We start from the raw sequence: 23,342 nt of genomic DNA, 5'->3' as shown, positions 1-23,342 counted from the left end.
AATAAACAGCCATGCAAAACAAAGACCAAACCAGTAATCTTGAGTGGCGCAGCAGTCTAAGGCTCTGCATCTCAGTGCTTGAGGTGTCACCACAGACAGCTTGGTTTGAATCCAGGCTGTATCACAACTGGCCGTGACTGGGTATCCCATAGGGCGGCACACAGTTGGCGCAGCATCGTCTGGGTTGGGCCGGTGTAGGCAGTCATTGTAAATAAGAACTTGTTCTTAACCGACTTGCCTCGTTAAATAAAAACATCTCCAGAAGAGGTCACTGTTTCAAACATGAACATAATGAACCGAGCGGATTTCACACCACTGTAAAAATCTGACTGGACTCACAACCAGAGCCCATCCTAGCACCACTGAGTAAATGCTCCTACAGTGCCTTTTCATTTTCACAACTACTCACAGGGTTGTTATAGTCTAACCCTAACTGAACCCCAGTCAGCAAACCACACACATGCAAGCTCTCACGAACACAGGCAATGAAAACACACACAGCAGTGGGTCTGCCTGTCCCTCTCCAGTTCACTGCCAAGACACAGCCAGAAAAGCAAACTGACGATGTAGCTTTAACCCTAGAATCCAAAAGGGACTGCAAAATAACCACATTCTCCATGCATAAACTACTGTACATCAGCTATTCTAGTGAATGACTTACAATAGTTCACTATAATCAGTACAGTGTAAATCTCTGCTTACCTTGAAAGTGTAAAAAAAGAATAGGTAAAATAAGCAAAAGTCTAACATCATTAGTAAAGAAATAAGACCCCAGTTTGCCAGCAGTCACCTCTGGGTTTTTTCATTTCATGTGAGACGATAAACGTCTTCCTGAAAATCAAGTGATGCGATTGCTCAATTACATATTCACGAATGCGCATGGACACACTCACAAGCACTAGTGTCACTTGTTCCAAACCAGTTTCAGAATAGATGTTATGCAACTAGGTTCAGCTGTTATAACGCAGGGTAGAGGGATTTAAACTATTTAAAGAACATCGTGAAAACCACAATTCTAAGAGTTTCCAAGAGCACAGCAAATTCCTTTCCTCCTGCACTATAGGCAGCAGTTATACAGGAAGACAGTCAGTATGACACATTTACCAGGAGTTCTGCAACTAGCCTCCATGTTGGCAACAAATGCCCCATAAGAGATCAGTAAAACTTGTGAACTTGCATTCTCCATCAGTATGTCATTGTTTTTCCAATGACGGATACTGTGTGAAATGAAAGGGAGACCGAGAGAAGGGATAAACAAAGTAGGGCCGGTATGTGCCGGGATTCGTATGCACACAGGCGGTAGAATCGAACATGTGCGGGGGGTTGTGGCCTTAAGAAGATCATCACTCTGGCACCCCAATGAGTTATGAGGGATGTTTCTTAACGTTAAGGATCCCAACTTGGTTTAAACAATTGAATGTTTAAACGTTTTAACATTTAACATTCACACCCCTAATTGGAACAATATAACATTTCCAGTGGGCTCTCTGCTACTTTTGTAGAAATTCTACATTTTAATACATAGAAATGTACATTATAGATCATTAACCAATCACAGCCCTCCTGTAGGATTGCACATTCAGCCAATCACCACCAGAGGGAGATTCCTTTTAATAAATGTTTCCATTTACTGTGTTGGTGGTGCTCATTGGTTGATGCTCATGGTTGTCATGGATGTCCTTGATCTTTTTGGCCTTCCTGTGATATCAGGTGAAGTAGGTATACTGGAGGGCAGGTAGTTTGCCACCGGTGATGGTTTGGGCAGACCACACCACCCTCTGGAGAGCCCTGGGGTTGCGGGCATTGAAGTTGCTGTACCAGGCGATGATACAGCCCGACAGGGTTTTAAAGCTTCACACCTCCACTGCGGTCCCGTCGATGTGGATGGGACGTGCTCCCTCTGAAGTCAACGATCAGCTCCTTTGTTTTGTTGACGTTGAGTGAGGTTATTTTCCTGGCACCACTCCCAGGGCCCAAACCTCCTCCCTGTAGGCTGTTTCAGCATTGTTGGTAATCAGGCCTACTGTTCATCAAGCCAGAGTTCAATGGCGGCAAGCTTTACACCACTCCAGCCGAGGCTTGTAATTGTGCATGGTGATCTTAGGCTTGTGTGCGACTGCTCCGCCATGGAAACCCATTTCATGAAGCTCCCGACAAACAGTTATTATGCGACGTTGCTTACAGAGGCAGTTTGGAACTCGGTAGTGAGTGTTGCAACCAAGGACAGATTATGTTTACGCACCTTTGTGAGCTTGTGTGGCCTACCACTTTGCGGCTGATCGGTTGTTGCTCCTAGACGTTGCCACTTCACAATAACAGTACCGATCCTCCACCAAATTTCACAGTGTGTGCGAGACCTGGCGAGGCCTTACAAGCCACTGTCTCGCACTCACTGAAATTTGGTGGAGGATCGGTGATGATCTGGGGGTGCTTCATTAAGGCTGGAATCGGGCAGATGTGTCTGTGAAGGACACATGAATCAAGCCACGTACAAGGGTGTCCTGGAAGAAAACTTGCTTCCTTCTGCTCAGACAATGTTTCCCAACTCTGAGGATTGGCTTTTCCAGTGGGACAATGCTCCATGCTACACAGCCAGGTCAATCAAGGTGTGGATGGAGGACCACCAGATCAAGACCCTGTCATAGCCATCTCCAGACCTGAACCGCATTGAAAACCTCTGGAATGTGATCAAGAGGAAGATGGATGGTCACAAGCCATCAAACAAAGCCCAGCTGCTTGAATGTTTGCGCCAGGAGTGGCATAAAGTCATCCAACATCAATGTGAAAGACTGGTGGAGAGCATGCCAAGAATCATGAAAGCTGTGATTGAAAATCAGGGTTATTCCACCAAAATATTGATTTCTGAACTCTTCCTAAGTGAAAACATTAGTATGGTGTCGTTTAAAAATGAAATTTCTGCAAATAAATGCTCCAAATTACAATATTTTTTATTTTGAATTTTGTGAGAAATGTCAGTAGTTTATAAAAGAAGTTTTTTTTTTTTACCCAAACACATACCTATAAATAGTAAAACCAGAGAAACTGATAATTTCACAGTGGTCTCAATTTTTTCCAGAGCTGTATATTTAGCTTCACTGTCCAAATACATATGGTAAGTACTGTATATAGCCTTTCATCTTTCTCTTAGTCTGAAACCATATGAACAGGAACTGATTGATGACTGTATTGTTAAGACTCAGGTTGAAGTCAGACAGATTTCTGGAATTTCAGTCTGAAGTGGACCTAGTGCTCCGATTCCCATTTCCTCCTCTCTATTTTCATCTCCCCTCTACTTTCCTCTCGTTATCCCCTCATCCCCCTTTCCTGCTATCAAACATCAGCCTTACAGTAACTCATACTGAATGCATAACCCCATCATAGCTTTAATTTACTATCTGAATTGAATGGCTTCAAAGTGTGAGAAATTGACTGGTCTCAATTTTGAGGGTGTGTTCTATGGACACACAGTTCATTAGAGTAACCTATTACCCTCCCATTCAAAGGTAGAATATATAAAGAGTTGATCTGGAATCAGTAGATATTCTACCCCTCTTCACAAACACTGACAAGTGGTGTGGTGGTAGTGTGGAGTGTGCAGGTCTATAATTAGCTAGTGAGCTAGAGGCTCACTAGCTAAGCAGGTCCCAGCACATAACCACCCAACAGACCTATTGAAAGAGGCTCTTCACTGAGTTCACAGCTTAAATGTGGTTGATGTCGTTATTACAGAGAGATAGAGGCTCGAACCCACAACTCGGACTAATTACGGTAAACAGTGAGGGCTCAGCCACAGCTATAATGGAGGGTATATATCATAAATCTGTTGCATGGACTTTGAGATGCGAAAATGAAAGAACATGGGGTTAGTTAGGTTATTGAAATTAAAAAGTCCCCAACTTCCTCAAATAAGTATCAGTTGATTAACTTAACAGACAAAACTAGAACAGGTCGTTACAGACAGATGGACATACTGACAACGACAGAACAAAAGTCACAAGGACAGTTTCAAGAAGGCTCCTCCCCATCTCCCTCTTCTGCCTGACCCCCATAATTAATCTTCTCCCTCATTTACTCCCCCCTCCCTCCCAGCATACCTTGAAGAAGCTCCCTTTCTTCTCCTCGCTGCGTTCAATGAGTGAGCTGATGAACATGCTATCCTCCTGTCCTTTGTCGTGCCTGTCTCTGTGGGGGAGAAAACAGAATGTCATTCTCAGTCCCGTAGGCTACACTCCAGTACTGTCTAGTAGTTAGTATATTCCAGTAAAGCCAAAGTCAACACAATATATCCCAGAATTATTATTTTTGAATGCAAAGATAAATACATTTTCGTTCTTCTCACTAATGGCAAATGATTGCAACTTGTTATTATATTTAGCTTGGCCTACCTGTTCTTTTGTTATGAATAAGAGGTATCATATTTACCATTTGCATAAGGCTACTACTAGGCTACTTTTGCCTTCTTGCAATGCAAGATCTCAACCACTAGAAAACGTGTGTGTGCATGGTCTAAGCATGTTTTGGGGCATATTTTGTACATACACAATGCTTATAAATGAAATGCCAGCTCTCCAGCCCAGAGAGAGCAGGCATGAGAATGAATCATCATCACTGTGTCTATCTGAAAGGACTACAGTCCCTCAGTCTACATAGATGTACTATATTGTAACTGTAGGAGACTACTTCAGTCTCAGACCTGCCTATTTAATTGTAACTGCTAGTGGCTACTGTTTGGGGTTAAAAGGTGAAAGGGTAGTTTTACTTTTTTGGGGGGAAACCAGGACAATCACCTGTAGCTCAGGCCCTACCCAGACTAGCTTTGATCTGACAGCCATGTCTAGGACTGTATAAACATTCTCTGACTTTCTCACACACATCCACACTCTCGCGCAGATGCTGGTCTGTGACCAGACCCCTGTTGTCAATCATTGCATGCTGCTGTATGGACTCTCCAGTATCTGGGACAGAACCCCCCCCCCCCCCTGAAAAAAACAAAATATATTTCCATGTTTTGGTGCATTCCTCAGGAAATACCAGAGGAGAGAGAGAACGGGAAAGAGGAAGTGGAGGAGGTTTGGTTTGAAGGTATTTGAAGGCATTTCCTGAAAAGCCCCAACAGCCAGTGAGAGATTTGACCCAATTCTTAAATTTTTCTGTCTCTGATGTTGTTACTGCCCTGAAACATCCCCATGTTCGTCCATCTTGTCACACACATACGGTACAAACACACACTGCAAAGGGCCAGGTGAACAGGAAAGCTCCAACGGCTGACATTTGAGGCAAAATAAACTCTACAGTAACAAATGTCATCACTGACTCAAAGCCCTGCATGGGTATAAATAAATGACCAACTGACCAGAATGAAGTAAAAAAACAAAACAGGCCGAAAGTCTTTCTAGGTTATGTAACAATGTCAGGAAAAAATAACCTTAGTTATAGCAAAACACAATTCACTGCCAGGGTTGGTGTCAATTCAGAAGTGAATCAAATAATGGAAAATAAATGGCACTTATTATTGATTGCTAGTGTTGATGGCATCAAACGTAGGAACCTACACTAAGTATACCAAGCATTAGGAACACCTAATATTGAGTTGCACCCACTTTTGCCCTAAGAACAGCCTCAATTCATTAGGACATGGACTCTACAAATGTCTTGAAAGCATTCCACAGGGATGCTAGCCCATGTTGACTCCAATGGGTGGTGGACCATTCTTGATACACACGGGACAACTGTTGAGAGTGGAAAACCCAGCAACATTTTTAGTAATGGCGCAGAAGGGAATGGCTGCCATTTTACTGGAGCCTAACCAATTGTGCTATTCTGTGTGTTCTTTTGCATTGTTTGTAACTTGTTTTTGTACAATGTTTCTGCCACGTCTAATGACCGAAAAGAGTTTCTGGACATCAGAATTACTCACCTTGGACTGGACAAATCATTTTTCTTTAACGAATCGGAGGCGAAAGATGTACACTGCTCAAAAAAATAAAGGGAACACTTAAACAACACAATGTAACTCCAAGTCAATCACACTTCTGTGAAATCAAACTGTCCACTTAGGAAGCAACACTGATTGACAATAAACTTCACATGCTGTTGTGCAAATGGAATAGACAACAGGTGGAAATTACAGGCAATAAGCAAGACACCCCAATAAAGGAGTGGTTTTGCAGGTGGGGACCACAGACCACTTCTCAGTTTCTTTGCTTCCTGGCTGATGTTTTGGTCACTTTTGAATGCTGGCGGTGCTTTCACTCTAGTGGTAGCATGAGACGGAGTCTACAACCCACACAAGTGGCTCAGGTAGTGCAGCTCATCCAGGATGGCACATCAATGCGAACTGTGGCAAGAAGGTTTGCTGTGTCTGTCAGAGTAGTGTCCAGAGCATGGAGGCGCTACCAGGAGACAGGCCAGTACATCAGGAGACGTGGAGGAGGCCGTAGGAGGGCAACAACCCAGCAGCAGGACCGCTACCTCCGCCTTTGTGCAAGGAGGAGCAGGAGGAGCACTGCCAGAGCCCTGCAAAATGACCTCCAGCAGGCCACAAATGTGCATGTGTCTGCTCAAACGGTCAGAAAGACTCCATGAGGGTGGTATGAGGGCCCGACGTCCACAATTGGGGTTTTGCTTACAGCCCAACACCGTGCAGGATGTTTTCCATTTGCCAGAGAACACCAATATTGGCAAATTCGCCACTGGCGCCCTGTGCTCTTCACAGATGAAAGCAGGTTCACACTGAGCACATGTGACAGACGTGACAGTCTGGAGACGCCGTGGAGAATGTTCTGCTGCCTGCAACATCCTCCAGCATGACCGGTTTGGCGGTGGGTCAGTCATGGTGTGGGGTGGTCATGGTCCTTGCTGTCCCCAGTCCACCTGGCCATGCTGCTGCTCCAGTTTCAACTTCCACCTGACTGTGCTGCTGCTCCAGTTTCAACTGTTCTGCCTTATTATTATTCGACCATGCTGGTCATTTATGAACATTTGAACATCTTGGCCATGTTCTGTTATAATCTCCACCCGGCACAGCCAGAAGAGGACTGGCCACCCCACATAGCCTGGTTCCTCTCTAGGTTTCTTCCTAGGTATTGGCCTTTCTAGGGAGTTTTTCCTAGCCACCGTGCTTCTACACCTGCATTGCTTGCTGTTTGGGGTTTTAGGCTGGGTTTCTGTACAGCACTTTGAGATATCAGCTGATGTACGAAGGGCTATATAAATCAATTTGATTTGATTTCTTTGGGGGCGGGGGCGCACAGCCCTCCATGTGCTCGCCAGAGGTAGCCTGACTGCCATTAGGTACCGAGATGAGATCCTCAGACCCCTTGTGAGACCATATGCTGGTGTGGTTGGCCCTGGGTTCCTCCTAATGCAAGACAATGCTAGACCTCATGTGGCTGGAGTGTGTCAGCAGTTCCTGCAAGAGGAAGGCATTGATGCTATGGACTGGCCCACCCGTTCCCCAGACCTGAATCCAATTGAGCACATCTGGGACATCATGTCTCGCTCCATCCACCAACACCACGTTGCACCACAGACTGTCCAGGAGTTGGCGGAAGCTTTAGTCCAGGTCTGGGAGGAGATCCCTCAGGAGACCATCTGCCACCTCATCAGATGCATGTCCAGGCGTTGTAGGGAGGTCATACAGGCACATGGAGGCCACACACACTACTGAGCCTCATTTAGACTTGTTTTAAGGACATTACATCAAAGTTGGATCAGCCTGTAGTGTGGTTTTCCACTTTAATTTTGAGTGTGACTCCAAATCCAGACCTTCATGGGTTGATAAATTTGATTTCCATTGATAATTTGTGTGATTTTGTTGTCAGCACATTCAACTATGTAAAGAAGAATGTATTTAATAAGAATTGTTCATTCATTCAGATCTAGGATGTGTTATTTTAGTGTTCCCTTTATTTTTTTGAGCAGTGTATATCTCCTCCCAGGACCAAATCCCCATCATTGGCATGAAGAGGAGACACCGATACAGGGGACACAGATCCGGGTGCTTGGTGAGAATTCGTCGGTGAGTGGATAATCCACCTTTACCATCTGTCCTACTGGGAAACGTGCAATCATTGGATGAGCTCCATCGGAGTCTATCCTACCAATGGGACATTAAACTGTAATATCTTAAGTTTCACCGAGTCGTGGCTGAACGAGGAAACGGATAATACACAATTTGCTGGTTTTTGCATGCATTGGAAAGATAGAACAGCAACCTCCGGTAAGACGAGGGGTGGTGGTCTGTGTCTATTTGTCAACAACAGCTGGTGCGCAATCTAATATTAAGGAAATCTTGAGGTTTTGCTTGCCTGAGGTAGAGTACCTCATGAAAAGCTGTAGACCACACTATTCACCTGGAGTTTATCTATATTTTTCATAGCTGCCCATTTACCACCACATACCGATGCAGGCTCTCAGACCGCCATAAGCAAACAAGACTGTTTTTCTAGCACCGAATGGAATACGTTCTGGGATTCATCCGATGAAATTGAGGAGTATACCACATCCGTCACCAGCTTCATCAGTAAGTGCATTGACGACACGGTCCCCACAGTGACCGTACGTACATATCCCAACCAGAAGCCTTGGATTACCTGCAACATCTGCACTGAGCTAAAGCGTAGAGCTGCCACTTTCAAGGAGCGGACACACATCCGGACGCTTATAAGAAATCCCACTATGCCCTCAAAAAAACATCAAACAGGCAAAGTGTCAATAGAGGACTAAGATTGAATCCTACTACACCGGCTCTGACGCTCGTCGGATGTGGCAGGGTTTGAAAACTATAACGGATCACAAAGGGAAACCCAGCCGCAAGCTACACACTGACGTGAGTCTACCAGATGAGCTAACTGCCTTCTCCACTCACGTCGAGGCAAGCAAAATTTAACCATGCATGAGAGCACCAGCTGTTCCGGATGAGTGTGTGATCACACTCTCCGTAGCCAATGTGAGTAAGACCTTTGAACATGTCAACATTGAGATGGATTACCAGGATGTGTACTCCGAGCATGCACTGACCAACTGGCAAGTGTCTTCACTAACATTTTCAACCTCTCCCTGACCAAGTCTAATACCTACATGTTTCAAGAAGACCACCATAGTCCCTGTGCCCAAGAACACCAAAGTAACCTGCTTTCAATATACTTTGTATCCCTCATTTACTCAAGTGTTTCCATTATTTTGGCAGTTACCTGTATATGATGTCCTCTATAAATAAAACTTGAAATAAAGCAACAATAGGTGAATTCCGGATAACTATTGTGTGTTGGAGTGTCAACACTTGGGGCCAAATGTGGCTCCCTCAAAAAGACACATTCAGCCTGTTTCCACTTGGATTAGTGTATGTCCCTGCTTGCATAGGAGGTCACAGCCACTAAGACTCACATGAATCACACACACACACAGATTGACAAGAGGGAGTTATCCTAAAACAGTGGTTGCCTGTTCTAAATTTCTAAGACCGTACCAGCTATCAAAGCATACCACGTAACACCCTACAATCGCAACTCCACATCCAACTCCCTGCACTTCTCTCAACACTGCAAACTGCAGAGCTCTGCATCTCCAGCTGTATTTCAGTAGGGTTGGATAAAATAATGCAGTGAAGGGGGTCTAAAAGCAGGTTAACGCAAAAGCTGCTCATCTGTCCCCACCAAATTATGAACGGACTTGTTTTCTTGCTCTGACAGTAACAGATTTCTTACACTGCATCTACAGTAGTAGTTAGTTGGGGCTAGCAGACAGATGGGTGAGGTGAATGGCTATAGGTTTATTGGCTGTACTGTTGTCATGGCTTGTTATGATAGGCTTTATGCCAAACTCTATATGACAGCATTTATGGCTACTATTCTCAGAGGTCGAAGTGTTCTCCCTCTCAATCAGAGCCGAATCCTAACTTTATATTCGAGTGTGAAACTCCAACTTCTGACCAAGTCTACCATAAAGAGATTTTTTTTGCAGTAGTATATCTCCTAGGCATTCTGTGGTTAGAGTCTGAAGTGATAACAAACATTTCCCTATTGGTGATCTGCACGCAACCACAGCAGACTTCTGGGGGAAGAAACTGACAGGTAAAAGAAAACTACAGCCAATTACAATATGGTAATGGAGAGAAATCCTGCCTTGGACGGTAATATTCAGCTGAGTGTACATGGAAGCTTTGAACACAGGGAACCTGCTAGTCTGTAAAGGAGAGAAGGGGAAAACAAACTATTGGCTAAGTAATGAACTGCCAGTCTTGGCACAGTTCTTCAAATTCTAACCTGTGACTGAAGTTCTACGTAACACCAGTCTGCTTTTTCCCCAAAGCTAATCTTAAACATATTTGAGAGCATACTGGAAAACTGGCACCTTAGTATGTATATGTAATTAAGAAAAAAGGTAACTTTTGCTGGAAAAGTTTGAAATGATTGTGGTAACATAACGAAAACAGGTTTTGAATGTAGTTTGGAAATCTACAGGGTGACAGCTACCAACTCAAAATAATTTTAAAATCAGAAACTGAAATGGTTGAACACTAGAACAGAAGAAATGCAGAAATTGAACCGCTTGTTAGATCAAACACTCAACTGAAGGCTTATCAGTGAGTTCCTCTTATGACTCAACCTGCTGAACAGAAAGCAAACCTCCCAGTACTGAGTCACAATGAGCTTGCACCTGTATAACTCCTTGTATTCTCCATGCTTACTCTGAGTTCACTTTGTGAAATAAAACACAGATAATCACTTGGAGGCGATTTAGAGAGTAAATTGTGACAAGTACACACAATATCTATATTCTATTTCTATGATAAGTAAAAGTTGGTTAGAGCTTTCTTAGGACTATGTCTTCATACATCTTATCATAAAGGTCCACTACAGTAGGCCTACTTCAATATTCCAATGTACAGTAGGCTATAAACAATCCAGCCATGGTTCATAGCAACATACAGTATTGAGTCCCTTCTCCCTAGAGTGAATTGCACAGAATACAAGTGAGCACATGGAGTAGGCTACTGTTTCAACTTACGTTTACAATATCACCATCCCTGACCGAAGAGTCTCATCGCACACTACATTGTATTTCTCAATCGAAGGTGAGACACCGGGCAACAGGTGTTGAATAAGCTATAGCCAGGGTCGGCTAGGTTAGGCCTACTCTCTAAATGTAATACAGTTGCTAGTTATCTGTCCAAAATTGTAAATCAGTGATGTCACTTTTCAACTGTTCTCAGAGCATTTTGTATTATTCTGTATGTAAATCGGAGACGCTCCATTTAGTATGCCGTTACATTTCGTATGGTATGCTGTCAGTGAATCAGCATTCAGGGCTCAAACCACCCAGTTATAATTTGGAATATATCATAAGTTTAGCAAATTCATAACATATAATACCAATTGTAATCCATAACACATACGAAATGGGTGACGGACATCCACAAATGAATGCTGTAGTATATCAGACCATATAACACGGGTATGACAAAACATTTATTTTTACATTGGTAACCAGTTTATAATAGCAATAAGGAAACTCGGGTGTGTGGTATATGGCCAATATACCACGACTAAGAGCTGTGTCCAGGCACTCCATGTTGCGTTGCACATAAGCACAGCCCTTAGCCATGGAATATAGGCCATAAACCTTACCCCCTCGTGGCTTATTGCTTAATTATAGCTAGGTGGCAAGCATTAGCTAGCTGGATAATGTTAGCTTTAGGGGTTAGGTAAAAGGGTTAAGGTTAGGGGAAGGGTGAGCTAACATGCTAAGTAGTTGCAAAGTAGCAAGTAGTTGAAAAGTTGCTAATTAGCTCAAATTGTCCATGATAAAATTAAAACTCGCAACCTTTGGGTTGCTAGACATTTCCATTACACACCCAACTTTAGTTGCCTTTAAGTAACCATACCAAACATTACATATCATACTAACGTGACTGTTCCAGATTTGCTTTACTATGTTACATTAAATCTGAGACGAGGCTGCAGTTTAGGATTACCCAAACTAAGTAAATATCTGACTACTTTTGGATGACTTTCCCCTTAGAGGCATTAGAAGAAGACATAAATTATCGATCAAACGCATTTGCTGTCATCATAGTGGTCTGTAACTTGTGGTCATTCTCGATTAGGTGAACAAATTTAAATGTGCTTATTTTTTCAGATGTTTTTATTATTGCTGCCAACTGTTTACTTACTGTTTCTTTGTAACGTTAATTAGATTACATGTAACTGAATGTAATCAGTTACTAGCGAGACAATGTTTGAGATTTTTAGTCTCCATCCAAACAGGAGGATAAGTATTTTCGGGGACAATAGTTCTTTAGACTAAAATAAAAGGCGACATTAATACATAGGGCCTATTATCATACTTTCTAAATATGCCGTTTATGATTTACGGACAGGCTTGCTGGCATGGAAATTGAGAAATGAATTGAGAAACGTTCTATAAACAATGCTGCAAAATGAAAACACAATGAAAACGTATCTCTTTCAAACGTACCAAGTCGGAAGAATTGAGCTCCTAAACAGACAACTCTGATGTATGTTTATAATTGCCTCCAGTTGTGAAGTAATAAGTCACGTTTGTGTCATTCAAATGATGGAGTTTCCATAGTTCGTCGTAGAAAGTTGGGCTCCGAGTCGGCTTGCGTCCATGATTTACTCTAGTTCCTGTCTTTCCTTCCTCCACAGTTCAATGCGTGCATTCGACATCCCTAGCAACAGCTGGAGAACTAAAGTAAAATCAGTGCTTTCACGTCACGTGTCTTTGCAAGGGATGACCTTGGCATGGGTACACCCCGCTTTATTGGTGTGGATGTCCTGTTTTCCTGAAAAATTACAACTTTCTTTTTGTATGTGTGCGCAGGCGCGTAACTTGCGGGGAATCGGGTGGTCATGACCCCCTCCAATATTAGAGACAGGACAATTTGACCCCCTCAATAATATACCAAGATAAACATATCTCACTGTAAAGCGCCTGGCAGCTACTGGCTTTCTGTGTCTTCTTACACCACACAGTTCTACTAAATTCATCATTTTATGACTGGATCCGCCCCCTGACAATTATTATTTTGGTTCGTGAAGGGAAAAAAGTTAAGCAGGGCTATGGAGAAACTCACAATATCTCCTCTCTTTCTCTCTTCTTAACAAACCCTCTAATCTGTGAGCAAACATGGAACAAATAAAATAGTCAAAATGAACATCGAATATTTATAGGCATGAATAAGAATGATAGAGAAAATGTAAAAAAAATTCAAATGGAGAAAGTTTCTATTGCAAAGCGAAGAAATGTGCATCTCGTGAGTGAACGCTATTTCTCAAAATACAACTTTGGTAGTATTATGAACCCTAAAATATATTATTTCTAGTAGGCTACAGAATTAGAGAAGTGTTGTTTCTATTAAGGTCAGGCAGTCCACTCAAGCAAGCCTGATTCTCTCCCCAGTCAGAGGCAGTGGCTGTCTCCCCAACCTGCACTTGGGGGTAGACGTAACATAGTAAAAGTAAATCTAGGGAACTCCAATTTGTAAGATATGTTATATTTTGTATGGTATTCATTTGTGGATGTCCATCATCCTTTTCGGATGAAAAGTTACAAATTATCATTCGTACATTATGTTATCAATTTGTAAAACGCATAATTTGTTACGAATTCCAATTTGTTGTAACACAAGTTAGCTAGCTATGTGGCTAATGCTAATGTTAGCGAGGTAACAAACGTTAGCTAGGTTAGGGGTTAGGGTCAAGGTTAGGATTTAGGTTAAAGGTTTTAAGGTTAGGGCTAAGTAGTTGCAAAGTAGCTGAAAAGTAATAAGTAGTTGCAAAGTTACTAAATATATGAACAAAAATATAAACGCAACATGTAAAGTGTTGTTCCTATCTTTCATGAGCTGAAATAAAAGATTCCAGAAATGTTCCATAAGCACTTGAAGTGTTTTCCTCATTTTATCGATGGGAATTTGAATGCAAAGAGAAACCGTGACGAGATCCTGAGGCCCATTGTCGTGCCATTCATCCGCCACCATCACCTCATGTTTCAGCATGATAATGCAAAGCCCCATGTTGCAAGGATCTGTACACAATTCCTGGAAGCTGAAAATGTCTCAGTTCTTCCATGGCCTGCATACTCACCATACATGTCACCCATTGAGCATGTTTGGGATGCTCTGGATCGACGTGAACGACAGCGTGTCGTAAAAAAGTACATCCTAAGCATAGTGAAGGATACACAAATAGGAATAATGGGTTATAACATGTAAATTTAGTTCAAACAGTGGTTTGGTTGTGACTTTCTGAACTTAAAGCGTTAGACCGATCTTTTAAAGTAATACAGAACTTATTTGTATTTCAGTTGTGGTTGGGATATACACTACCTGTCAAAAGTTTTAGAACACCTACTCATTCAAGGGTTTTTCTTTATGTTGACTATTTTCTACATTGTAGAATCATAGTGAAGACATCACAACTATAAAATAACAAATATGGAATCATAACCAAAAAAAGTGTTAAACAAATCAAAATATATTTAATATTTGAGATTCTTCAAAGTAGCCTTGATGACAGCGTTGAACACTCTCAAACAGCTTCATGAGGTGGTCACCTGGAATACATTTAAATTAACAGGTTGCCTTCTTAAAAGTTCATTTGTGGAATTTATTTCCTTCTTAATGCATTTGAGCCAATCATTTGTGTTGTGACAAGGTGGGGGGTATGCAGAAGATGGTCTATTACCAAATAGGGTTAAGTCTATATTATGGCAAGAACAGCTCAAATAAGCAAACATAAATGACAGTCCATCATTACTTTAAGACATGGTCAATCATTACAGAAAATTTCAAGAACTTAAGTGCAGTCGCAAAAACCATCATGTGCTATGATGAAACTGGCTCTCATGAGGACCACCACAGGAATGGAAGACCCAGAGATAACTCTAATGAACTTATCCACTGCAGCAGAGGTAACAGCCCCAGAAATTGCAGCCTAAACAAATGCTTCCCAGAGTTCAAGTAACAGACACATCTCAACATCAACTGTTCAGAGGAGAATGTGTGAATCAGGCCTTCATGGTCGAAATTCTGAAAGGAAACTACAACTAAAGGACACCAATAATAAGAGGCTTGCTTGGGCCAAGAAACACAAGCAATGGACATTAGACAGCTGGAAATTTGTCCTTTGGTCTGGAGTCCAAATGTGAGATTTTTGGTTCCAACCGGCGTGTCTTTGTGAGACGCAGTGTGGGTGAACAGATGATCTCTGCATGTGTGGTTCCCACCGTGAAGCATGGAGGAGGTGTTATGGTGCTTTGGTGACACTGATTTATTTAGAATTCAAGGCACACTTAACCAGCATGGCTACCACAGCATTCTGCAGCAATACGCTATCGCATCTGGTTTGGGCTTAGTGGGACTATCATTTGTTTTTCAACAGGACAATGACTCAACACACCTCCAGGATGTGTAAGGGCTATTTGACCAAAAAGGAGAGTGATATAGTGCTGCATCAGATTACCACAATCACCCGACCTCAACCAAATTGAGATGGTTTGGGATGAGTCGGATCGCAGAGTGAAGGAAAAGCAGCCAACAAGTGCTCAGCATACAGTTGAAATCGGAAGTTTACATACACCTTAGCCAAATACATTTAAACTCAGTTTCTCGCAATTCCTGACATTTAATCTGAGTAAAAATTCCCTTTTTTTAGGTCAGTTAGGATCACCACTTTATTTTAAGCATGTGAAATTCCAGAATAATAGTAGAGAGAATGATTTATTTCAGCTTTTATTTATTTCATCACAATCCCAGTGGGTCAGAAGTCTACACATACTTAATGAGTGTTTGGTAGCATTGCCTTCAAATTGTTTAACTTGGGTCAAATGTTTCAGGTAGCCTTCAACAAGCCTCCCACAATAAGGTGGGTGAATTTTGGCCCATTCCTCCTGACAAAGCTGGTGTAACGGAGTCAGGTTTGTAGGCCTCCTGCAGGTCCGTGATGTCGTCATGGAGGAGTGGAAGAGGACTCCAGTGGCAACCTGTGAAGCTCTGGTGAACTCCATGCCCAAGAGGGTTAAGGCAGTGCTTGAAAATGATGGTGGCCACACAAAATATTGACACTTTGGGCCCAATTTGGACATTTTCACTTTGGGGTGTACTCACTTTCGTTGCCAGCGGTTTAGACATTAATGGCTGTGTGTTGTCTTATTGAGGGGACAGCAAATTTACACTGTTACACAAGCTGTACACTCACTACTTTACATTTTAGCAAATTGTCATTTCTTCAGTGTTGTCACATGAAAAGATATACTCAGATTTACAAAAATGTGAGGGGTGTACTCACTTTTGTGATATACTGTAGATACTTTTGTACCCGTTTCCTCCAGCATCTTCACAAGGTCCTTTGCTGTTGTTCTGGGATTGATTTGCACTTTTCGCACCAAAGTACGTTCATCTCTAGGAAACTGAATGAGTCTCCTTCCTGAGTGGTATGGTGGCTGCATGGTCCCATGGTGTTTATAGTTGCATACTATTGTTTGTTCAGATTAGCGTGGTAACTTCAGGCGTTTGGAAATTGCTCCCAAGGATGATCCAGACTTGTGGAGATCTACAAAAAAAAAGAATCTGTGGTCTTGGCTGATTTCTTTTGATTTTCCCAGGATGTCAAGCAAAGAAACACTGAGTTTGAAGGTAGGCCTTGAAATACATCCAGAGGTACACCTCCAATTGACTCAAATGATGTCAATTAGCCTATCAGAAGCTTCTAAAGCCATGCCATACTTTTCTGGAATTTTCCAAGCTGTTTAAAGGCAGTCAACTTAGTATATGTGAACTTCTGACCCACTGAAATTGTGATACAGTGCATAAGTGAAATAATCTGTCTGTAAACAAGTGTTGGAAAAATAATTTGTGTCATGCACAAAGTAGATGTCCTAACCGACTTGCCAAAACTATAGTTTGTTAACAAGAAATTTGTGGAGTGTTTGAAAAACTAATTTTAATGACTCCATCCCAAGTGTATGTAAACTTCTGACTTCAACTGTATGTTGGAACTCCTTAAAGACTGTTGGATGCTATTTGAATAATCTCAAATATAAAATATATTTTGATTTGTTTAACACTTTTTTGGTTGCTACATGATTACAAATGTATTATTTCAATAGTTTTATGTCTTCCCTATTATTATACAATGTAGAAAATAGTACAAATAAAGAAAAACCTTTGCTTGGGTACTGTAGGTGTTCTAAAAACTTTGAACGGTAGTGTATTGACCAAATTATCAGGCATGTTTTGGATGTATTTTCCCTTCAAAATTCACCAGAAACACAGCTATTTCTTTAAAAATGCCTTTGTGTGTGTTTCTCAGTGCCCAGCACAAACCATACCTGAATCAATGATGTCAGTGAGCTATAACAGTTTGGGCTGGTACCCCAATTACACATTTTTTCATTACAAAACAAGGAAACAGAAATTAATGAGAAATATGTATTTACAAATATCAATTTATGGATATTTACAATGTATGATGGTTGTTACAAGAAATAAGCTTATATAGACATTACTTTTTAACATATAGTAAATTGCTTTCGTGTCTCTAACATTCACTCACTCACAGTTATATAGAAAAAATAATGTGCAGAAAGAGGTCATCTGAATGACCCGGAAGCCTGCGTCTTCGTAAGGATGAAAACGTCATAGACCTACTACAAACTGCAATGCTCATGGCCTATATTAACAGCCAAATTGATCAGAAATACAGTGTAGACATAGTTAATGTTGTAAATTACTATTGTAGCTGGAAACTGCAGATTTTTTATAGAATATCTACTTTTTCTTTGCAACTCTGTCTAGAAGGCCAGCATCCTGGAGTCGCCTCTTCACTGTTGACGTTGAGACGGGGGTTTTGTGGGTCCTATTTAATGAAGCTGCCAGTTGAGGACTTGTGAGGCGTCTGTTTCTCAAACTAGACACTAATGTACTTGTCCTCTTGCTCAGTTGTGCACCGGGGCCTTCCTCTCCTCTTCTGGTTAGAGCCCGTTTACGCTGTTCTGTGAAGGGAGTAGTACACAGCGTTGCACGAGATCTTACGTTTCTTGCCAATTTCTCACATGGAATAGCCTTCATTTCTCAGAACATGAATAGACTGATGAGTTTCAGAAGAAAATAATTTGTTTCTGGCCATTTCGAGCCTGTAAGCGAACCCACAAATGCGGATGCTCCAGATACTCAACTAGTCTAAAGAAGGCCAGTTTTATTGCTTCTTTAAATCAACACAACAGTTTTCAGCTGTGCTAACATAATTGCAAAATGATTTTCTAATTATTAATTAGCCTTTTAAAATGATAAACTTGGATTAACTAACATAACGTGCCATTGGAACACAGGAGTGCTGATAATGGGCCTCTGTACACCTATGTTGATATTCCATTAAAAATCAGCCATTTCCAGCTACAATAGTCATTTACAACATTAACAATGTCTACACTGTATTTCTGATCAATTTTATGTTATTTTAAATGGACAAAAAATGTGCTTTTTCAAAAACAAGAACATTTCTATGTAACCCCAAACTTTTGAATAGTAGTGTATATTTGCATACTCTCATTAGTGGGGTAAAAAATATGCCAGAAAGCTTTCTAATCAGTACCTTCAAAGCATTAACTGCAATACACAACTTTTATCAACAGGTTTTGCAGCAGTATTTGGTTTGAATTACTCAGGAACAAACATCCAACCACACCTGACAGATCTGTGATGTGAGGAGCATCATGGGATGTGACTCTATTGGAGACTATACAAGATCATATACATTGTGGGCATAATTTTGAGAACTGTGTGAGAAACTGGACTTTGAGAATACATCTTCAATTTACATCAGGGGTGTCAAACTCATTCCATGTTGTGCCTAGTGTCTGCAGGTTTTTATTATTTATTTTCAATTAATACCTAGAAAACCAGGTGACTGAAGTTATTTACTAATTAGTGACCTTAATTCATCAATCAAGTACAAGGGAGGAGTGAAAACACACAGACACTCTACCCTCCGTGGAATGAGTTTGGCACGTGATTTACATCGTTGCATGATTTATGCAGGGGTCCAAGTTACTTGAGCAGATCACAGGTTTGGCCCTGTATGAAGTAACATGGGCCAAACCACATGTATTCACATTCAAATAGCATTTATTTTTTGCAATGTAACAATCTTAGGAAAAAATACTAAAATGTTAAACAATATAATAAGCTGATTGTGAGTTACTGTGGATGTGTAGGCTGATGTGTAGGCAGATCTACACATTCCTTTGGACACAGGAAGTCAACAGGTGGTTTATAATGCCGTCGACCACTCCCTCCCTGTCTGAATGGGGCGAACCGCAGCCACTTCTTCACCACGTCTGCAAACTGGTGATGTGTGGCCTCTTTGCCCACTGGGGTTCTTTTCAGAGCACCTACGGTGATAGAGAAGTAGTGAGGTCAGTGCTGCATCCCAATTCACTTCAGTGGTTTACATTCCAAATGTCTATGGAGACTGATCTTTCTGCATCATGCATCCCTCTCTCCAACCCTAACAGTATGTGTAAGATATGATACCGGTACTTACAGAAGAGGACCCCTTGGAGGCGGGTGTTTCTGAAGCTCCTTTTCTGGCCTCGGCCCACCCAGTTGAGCTCAGAGCCCACAGCAAAAGATAGCACTGCCTGCATGAGCCTTCGCACCGCATCATCAAACGTGGCCCCACCCATTCGTGACAGGTGAGACACCTGTCATAGATAGACACATACACCATTTATAACACAATCACTTCCCATTATTTAGCAGTATTATACTACAACATTAGGTAGTGTGCTTGTCACTTGTTCAAGCCTTTGCGGGTCACTCGGTCCACCTACCATTCTCTTCTGTGCTCCTGCATCCTCCAGGTGCCTCTCTGTGTCATCTAGCTGCTCCATGGTCCTCAGTGGGATGTCAATGTCTAGAGCCTCCACCTCTTCCTCTACCACCGGAAAGCTCTGGCCCTGAACCCTGGCCTGCATCTGCCTCAAAACGCCCCACTGTCTCTGCTGCTCCTCCTTAATCTCCACCAGCAGTGAGATGATTTTACGCTGGGCAGCCGTCTCTGAGGAACAGTGGATAGAAACTGATTTAGGATGACACAGGGTCAAGGTAGGGGCCAATGGAGGAAACCTATTCCCCCCCAGGAGACTGAAAAGATTTGGCATGGGTCCTCAGATCCTCAAAAGGTTCTACAGCTGCACCATCGAGAGCATCCTGATTGGTTGCATCACTGCCCGGTATGGCAACTGCTCGGCCTCCGACTGCAAGGCACTACAGCGGGCAGTGCGTACAGCCCAGTACATCACTGTGGCAAGCTTCCTGCCATCCAGGACCTCTATACCAGGCAGTGTCAGAGGAAGGCCCTAGAAATAGTTAAACTCCAGCCACCCTAGTCATAGACTTCTACCCCAAGCCAAAAGACTCCTACCCCCAAGCCATAAGACCCCTGAACATTAAATCAAATGGCTACCCAGACTATTTGCATTGCCCCCCCACCCCCCCTTTTACGCCGCCGCTACTCTCTGTTATTATCTATGCATAGTCACTTTAATAACTCTACCTACATGAACATATTACCACAACGAACCGGTGCCCTCGCACATTGTACCGGTACCCCCTGTATATAGTCTCGCTATTGTTATTTCACTGCTCCTCTTTATTTACTTGTTCCTTTATTTCTTATTCATATTTTTTCAACTGCATTGTTGGTTAGGAGCTTGTAAGTAAGCATTTCACTGTTGTATTCGGCGTATGTGACTAATATAATTTTATTTGATTACAGCATAGGGACTATTAATTTCAGCTGGAGACTACAAAACATGTTTTTTTCTATGAAGATGTTTCTTATTTTCAAGGAAGTGTAGTTTTTTAAAGAATTGGATGAAAAAAAAATAGAATTGCAAGAATTTATTGAATTGACATGTCAGTTTGTTGATTTGTCGTATTTAGTGTCACATTTTTGAACAGTGACAGGCCTAGCTGTAGTCATTTTCCCCATCAATCTAAAACAGCGAGTGAGTCTCATTGGCTACTGTAACTCTTCAGCCAATTAGAAATGTAGCCTGGGGTACTATGTTTGTTTCTCCTGAGAATCTGATTGGTCACACAAACTGAATCAATCCTGGGATTCTTTGTTTTTTCCCCGATACTTGTTACTTCCAAGAAAATACAAAACAAAGTAGGAAATTCACTTTAAAAACACAACTATAGTTAATCAAGCAAGGGTAAAACGTTACCTGCTGATGATGAGGTGCCGGGGATCGCCAACTTTTCCCCAACACCACCCGTGCTAAATGTTGCACTCAGTGACTCAACGTCAAAGTTTACATCTGTGCGTCTTGGAATATCATACTTGGGAACATCCTCCGAGCGTCTCGAGACATGTTCCGCAAGATGGTTCATTTCGTCGGACACAGCTGATAGTCTCTGTTGGAGTGTTTCTAGTGCTATGTCTGCCATGTGTTTGTTGACCAAACCTTCCATTCGTCGCTGCATCGACCAGCTAGAAGTATCTCCATTATTATGCTCCATAAATATCTCAACCTGTCGATCTCCTAAACGTGAGTTTTAACCGACAAAAACCTTTCTACAATGTCTTTACTGTCTTTCTAGGTAAACGCAAATGTTGACCTGCGTGGAAAAAAGCGGAAGTGGTTATCAAGCAGTCCACAGCCAGCGCATGATATCACGGTGCAACAACGTCACGGTAATGTTGCGAGAACATTGGGAAGGCCAGAAGAACTACAATTCCCACCGCAACAATCAACATATTTCTTTCCCACGGGTTGACTGCATATTTATCTTGAACGTTTTTAGTTCATGGAAAGATGCCAATTAGCATGTATGCCGAATGTAACCATAACAGTAACATTGTAGCCCGCTGATAGAAATTTTTACATTGTAGGCTACATTTGATGTAACTTTAACTAACACAATGTAGTGATCATCAAGGTTCCAACATTTAAAGTATATATTTTTTGTGCCAGCTGTGAGTGATTGGGAAACTTCAATGGAATGGTCTCCGCCTTTCAAAGTGTGTTGCACTATGCTGTTAAACATTACTGATTTTTTGAGGTTTTGGCTGTCTGAGATGCACCTCCCCTGACTTCTACTTGTCTACATTCAGTTGCTTTCGCCTTACCACTCAAAGACGCCCAATATTTGGTAAACAGTTGTGTTCCCCTGCCAAAGATGATCTATTACAGGACCCTGTTCTTAGAGAGCTACTGTCCTGTAGGTTTTCACTCCAACCCTAATCTAGCTCACCTGATTCTAATAATTAGATGCTTAAGGTTAATAAATTGAATCAAGTTAGTTACAACTCGGGTTGGAGCGAAAACCTACAGGAGGGTAGCTCTCCAGGAACAGGGTTGGAGAGCCCGATCTATTATATTGACAAGATAGTCGAGTGCCCACTATAACGAGAAATATATGATCTCAAAGATGGGAGGAGGAGAGAGCAGGTGGGACCATAGAGATAGAGGACTCATCTTTGTATCTGTGCCATTATTTTTATTATATATTTTTTTCTCACCTTTATTTAACCAGGTAGGCTAGTTGAGAACAAGTTTTCATTTACATCTGCGACCTGGCCAAGAATAAAGCAAAGCAGTTCGACACATACAACAACACAGAGTTACACATGGAGTAAACAAACATACGGTCAATAATACAGTATAAAAAGTCTATGTACAGTGTGTGCAAATGAGGTAAGATAAGGGAGGTAAAGCAATAAATAGGCCATGGTGGCGAAGTAATTACAATATACTAATTAAACACTGGAGTTATTGATGTGCAGAAGATGAATGTGAAAGTAGAGATACTGGGGTGCAAAGGAGCGAGATAAATAAACACAGTATGGGGATGAGGTAGTTGGTAGTTGGATGGGCTATGTACAGGTGCGTTGAGCTGCTCTGACAGCTGGTGCTTAAAGCTAGTGAGGGAGATATGAGTCTCCAGCTTCAGTGATTTTTGCAGTTTCTTCCAGTCATTAGCAGCAGAGAACTGGAAGGAAAGCCGGCCAAAGGAGGAATTGGCTTTGGGGATGACTAGTGAGATATACCTGCTGGAGCGGGTACTACGGGTGGGTGCTGCTATGGTGACCAGTGAGCTGAGATAAGCCGGGGCTTTACCTAGCAGAGACTTGTAGATGACCTGGAGCCAGTGGGTTTGGCGACGAGTATGAAGCGAGGGCCAGCCAACGAGAGCATACAGGTCACAATGGTGGGGAGTATATGGGGCTTTGGTGACAAAACGGATGGCACTGTGATAGACTGCATCCAATTTGTTGAGTAGAGTGTTGGAGGCTATTTTGTAAATG

General features: G+C 42.0%; 2 protein-coding genes across 3 annotated transcripts in view; both read right to left on the bottom strand.

Moving 5' to 3' along the window:
• LOC109899714 (ras and Rab interactor 2) overlaps positions 1–12,760 on the bottom strand; it is a 48,140-nt gene extending 35,380 nt beyond the window's left edge. Inside the window, exons 1-2 of one of the 2 annotated variants that reach the window (XM_020495181.2) lie at positions 12,481–12,760; positions 4,095–4,182 (exon numbers count right to left, since the gene is read on the bottom strand). In XM_020495181.2, the coding sequence (XP_020350770.1) occupies positions 4,095–4,151 (57 nt within the window). In that variant the 5' untranslated portion in view covers positions 4,152–4,182; positions 12,481–12,760. Of the gene's footprint in view, positions 1–702; positions 841–4,094; positions 4,183–12,480 lie in introns of those variants that run through there. The other variant, XM_020495182.2, reaches the window with a different exon arrangement.
• Positions 12,761–17,975: 5,215 nt separating this feature from the next.
• On the bottom strand, positions 17,976–21,947 carry LOC109899103 (uncharacterized). Its single transcript, XM_020494158.2, has 5 exons — positions 21,259–21,947; positions 19,858–20,084; positions 19,569–19,728; positions 19,227–19,416; positions 17,976–18,018 (listed from the first exon to the last, which is right to left on the bottom strand). The coding sequence occupies exons 1-5, from the start codon at positions 21,551–21,553 to the stop codon at positions 18,009–18,011; spliced, it is 882 nt and encodes a 293-aa protein (XP_020349747.1). The 5' UTR covers positions 21,554–21,947; the 3' UTR covers positions 17,976–18,008.
• Positions 21,948–23,342: the final 1,395 nt, after the last annotated feature.

Source organism: Oncorhynchus kisutch, linkage group LG11, assembly GCF_002021735.2.
Source record: "Oncorhynchus kisutch isolate 150728-3 linkage group LG11, Okis_V2, whole genome shotgun sequence".
Classification (NCBI taxonomy): Eukaryota; Metazoa; Chordata; class Actinopteri; order Salmoniformes; family Salmonidae; genus Oncorhynchus; species Oncorhynchus kisutch.
Note: the sequence above shows the minus strand (reverse complement) of the source record. Positions and strands in the feature narration are given on the sequence as shown.